Source organism: Gavialis gangeticus, unplaced genomic scaffold, assembly GCF_001723915.1.
Source record: "Gavialis gangeticus isolate Ggan-Ray unplaced genomic scaffold, GavGan_comp1, whole genome shotgun sequence".
Classification (NCBI taxonomy): Eukaryota; Metazoa; Chordata; order Crocodylia; family Gavialidae; genus Gavialis; species Gavialis gangeticus.
Window position 1 is genome coordinate 114,942 of NW_017729027.1, and position 3,744 is coordinate 118,685.

At 41.8% G+C, this 3,744-nt stretch overlaps 1 protein-coding gene across 1 annotated transcript in view; it reads left to right on the plus strand.

The window, feature by feature from the left end:
* The window catches only part of MDN1 (midasin AAA ATPase 1), a 180,237-nt gene that overhangs the window by 43,628 nt on the left and 132,865 nt on the right, over window positions 1-3,744 (plus strand). The window contains exons 20-23 of the mRNA XM_019520321.1: window positions 2,101-2,214; window positions 2,902-3,049; window positions 3,190-3,300; window positions 3,471-3,622. Coding sequence (XP_019375866.1) covers window positions 2,101-2,214; window positions 2,902-3,049; window positions 3,190-3,300; window positions 3,471-3,622 — 525 coding nt within the window. The remainder of the gene's footprint in view (window positions 1-2,100; window positions 2,215-2,901; window positions 3,050-3,189; window positions 3,301-3,470; window positions 3,623-3,744) is intronic.

Consider the following 3,744-nt stretch of genomic DNA (forward strand, 5'->3'; position numbering starts at 1 on the left):
TTATGGAACAGCAGGAGGACGGGTACAATTCTGAGGCATGGGACCCAAAGAACTATTTTAGTAATAATATACTATATTGGGACTTGATCATTCCTTACACTTCTGCTGTCAGCAGCTAGGAATACTGCTGCAAAAGTTGGTAGTTTTCCTTTTGGGCAATAATGATAGCCTGGTTTTTCCCTTCCTTGGTAGTACCTCTTATTACACTCATATGTTGATAAGGTCTAGAAAGAACTCTGCTTATTCATCTATACTTGGAAGGAAGACAAATTTCTATGAAAATGGATATGTGGTGTTGGGAATATTGGGGCCAAAAGGATTGCCTGGGCAGGAAACTGGGAACTGAGCACTTTCTTTTACTGTTACCCATCAGCAAGTTCTGGACCTACCATTTGTCTACGTCATTTCTCTACTGACTGCTAGGAAATTTTTACAAAACAGTTACTAGTCTGAAAAGAGAGCAGGCATGATTCTACAATTCTGTGAAAGATGTCAGTATCTTTCCTAGGAGATCTGCTCATTGTGTGTAGTCAGACATATGTTGTTATTAATGGCAAAAACAGGATTTTGTTGCTGTAAGAAGGAAAATGAGCTACTGAAATATCCAGCACACAGTGTAATTGTACAGATGTAATGGGCAGAATATTTGTAACAGTGACCTTCTTGGGGCCAGTCTACCAACGACCCACCCACCTGTTTCTAGGCCAACCGCCTGCCTTCTTGCCTGCTATGCCTTGTTGTTATCTAATTAGGATGTTAATTAGGTGGGAGGCTGCCCATTTATTATCCCGATGCAAGGGGGCGCTATCTGTGGCTCTGTTGCTCCCCTACACCACAGCCCAAGACTCACAGATGGCATCTACGGTTGTTAACGTCACCAGCCCCACACTGGGTCCCAGAATCCTCCGGTCTGGACCCCAACTGGATCCCTTCACTCAGGTTGCCTACTCCGCCTTCATTCTGGGCTACCTAGCTCCCTGAGCTGTTTCCCCTTATGGGTGTGGTCCCCTGGGACCTTTGGCCACACAGGCCCTGGCCTCACCTCCCGGCCAGCCAGAACCCCAGGCCCTCAGCTCTGGGCATCCCTCGCAGTGGGCCCCTGGCCCTTTTGACTGTTCTGGTCCTGGCCCCAGCATTGACCAGTCGGGGGATCCCAGGTGAGGCTTCTGAGTCTATTGCCCCACTCTCACTCCTGCATCTGCCTTCTGAACCCTACTAGCGGGTAACCCACCCGGTTGTGGGAGCTGGGGTTATTAAGGTGCCCCGACCCACCTTTCACTGGGGTGGTAACTGGCCTGGCATTTTCTAGAGGCTCCTGTGCTACGAGAGCCCACCAGGCCACCGGCTCCCAGCAGAGTGCAGTTTTAGGTCATGCCCAGGACCAGGAGCCTCCAAGCTATCCCCTACAACTCCTGCCCTTACCTCCAGGATGTTCCAAGCAGCCTTGCAGCCAGGCAATGTTACTGCCTGCCTGCCAGCAGTGAACTGCTCTGTTTATATAGGCAGCCAGGGATCTAAAATGGCCACTGCAATCAAGCACCTGCTGGCTGCTTGGCTGGGCCCTAAAAGTGGCAGGCACAAACAGTGCCTTGCCACAGTATTTTTAGAAGCCATTATTGTGAATGGTAACTTATGAGAAGAAAAGAACCCAGCTTGATTCTCAGATCATTCCGAGTTGCATTTCTGGACCAGTAGAAATTCGGCTTTTATATTTGTTAATCACAAGTTATGTGGAATCAACAAGATGACAGCATGAAATCCCATAATGAACACATATAGGTAATTTAGTTTAAGTACATAAATTTGCCTGCTTAGTTTTCGTTGCATCTTGCCAAGCTAATTTTGTCTTTTAAATGATTGCTCAAAGGAATTTTTTTTGGAATAGGTATGCTCCATGTTTTCTTAATCCTTAATTATGTGTTACACCCTCTTACAAGTTAGTAGATATTGATGTTGACACATGAGATAATGTTTGTTGCTTTTACGGTTTTGGAATGGTATGTTTTATGCAAACTTTATCGAGATATCATGAAATTTCAAAATACACCTGTCATCAAAAGTTGAAATGTTACAGCTTAATGGCTCAACTTTGTTTCAAAGGTTTACTGAACTTTATGTGGAAGAACTACAAAATGAAGTAGACTTACAGATTCTTATCACAGACTACTTGAGAGGCTTGAATGTGAGCAAAAATATTGTACAAGGAATTGTGAAGTAAGTTATTGGCCCCCTTTTTCTTCTTTTGGAAGTCTTGATAAAATGAGTCACGAAAGAGATTATTATTCCATTACTTTATTTTCTGTTCTTGTGCTAGTCTCTTCAGCTTTAGGTAGTCAAGGAAGAATGACACCTAACCGTGTTCTGTGGATGCTGCGTATTACCTTATCTTGATAGCAGGTTTCTCTTTCTGCCACCCCTGCAAATATCAAAAAGGAATTTCTAAGCATTGCCACAATGAGCATCATCGTTCTCTATTTAGAAGGCTGGGAAGTTGTTTTTTCAGAATATCTCTGTAGATCAGAAATAGTTTATGTGCTTGCAACTTCTTTTTCCTTTAGATAAAGCAGATCGTTTTCAATGTGTGAAATTTAGGCATGCGGTTTTCAGTAAGACATGAAAAACTGCATCTGTCTAAATGGCTTTGTTCACTCCTAGAAATGTGTGTGGCAAGCCAAATTGCCCCTGAAATGCAAAACGTGATTTTATACGTTCTTGATTTCTTGGGCTTCGGTGCTGGCTTACAGTAATCCATACATAGTGTGTGCGTGTGGGGGGGCGGGGATGTTGTTTAGAATTTTGAAAGGAAGTCATGAATGGTGAAATCCCATTGAAAGATATTTTGATGTCTGACGTATTAATTTTACAGTAACTGGGGTTTTTTTGTTGTTGTTTTTTCTTTAGTTTCTATTTATCTGTGAGGAAAGAGGCACAAACAAAACTGGTGGATGGGACTGGCCGTAGACCACACTACAGCCTTCGCACACTTTGTAGGGCTTTAAGATTTGCAGCATCAAATCCATGTAACAGCATTCAGCGTTCACTGTATGAGGTGACTCTCTTTGGGTTTGTTTCTAAGTTCACTACTTGGGTAGTTTATATTTGCAAAAGTCGACAAATGTCAAACAGAAATGGCTCTTTAAAATGTATATAATCTTTTAGTTGATAATTGAAAATAATTGCTCTTTTTAGGGTTTTTGTTTGAGCTTCCTGACACAGCTTGACAGAATTTCTCACCCAGTAGTTCAGAAGCTAATTTGTCAACATATGGTCTCAGGCAACATCAAAAGCCTCCTTAAGCAGGTAGGTAACTCTAAATATTTTAGGCTGGTCTAATATTTGGTTTTTAAAGAGATTTTCTCCCTGTGACAGTTGCATTCTAGCTCTTCTCTGTGATTCTAATACAGAAATAATTGTCTTTGTTACAAATGAAAACCATTTGTATCATCTGTTATTTCTGTAATGTCTTTCAGCCAATACCAGAACCCAGAGGAGGAAGATTTATACAAATAGAAGGATACTGGATTTCTATGGGGGATAAGGAACCTACCATAGATGACACTTACGTACTAACGCCATCTGTTAAACTTAATCTGAAAGATATTGTCAGAGTTGTGTCTGCAGGGTATGTTTGTCTCTGTTTTCCCTTCAGAATACTAAATTAAAGAGATAATTCAGTGCATGATGAGATTTGTTTACTTCATATTTTATTGTCACACCCAAAACATGCATCAAATGATAATCAAG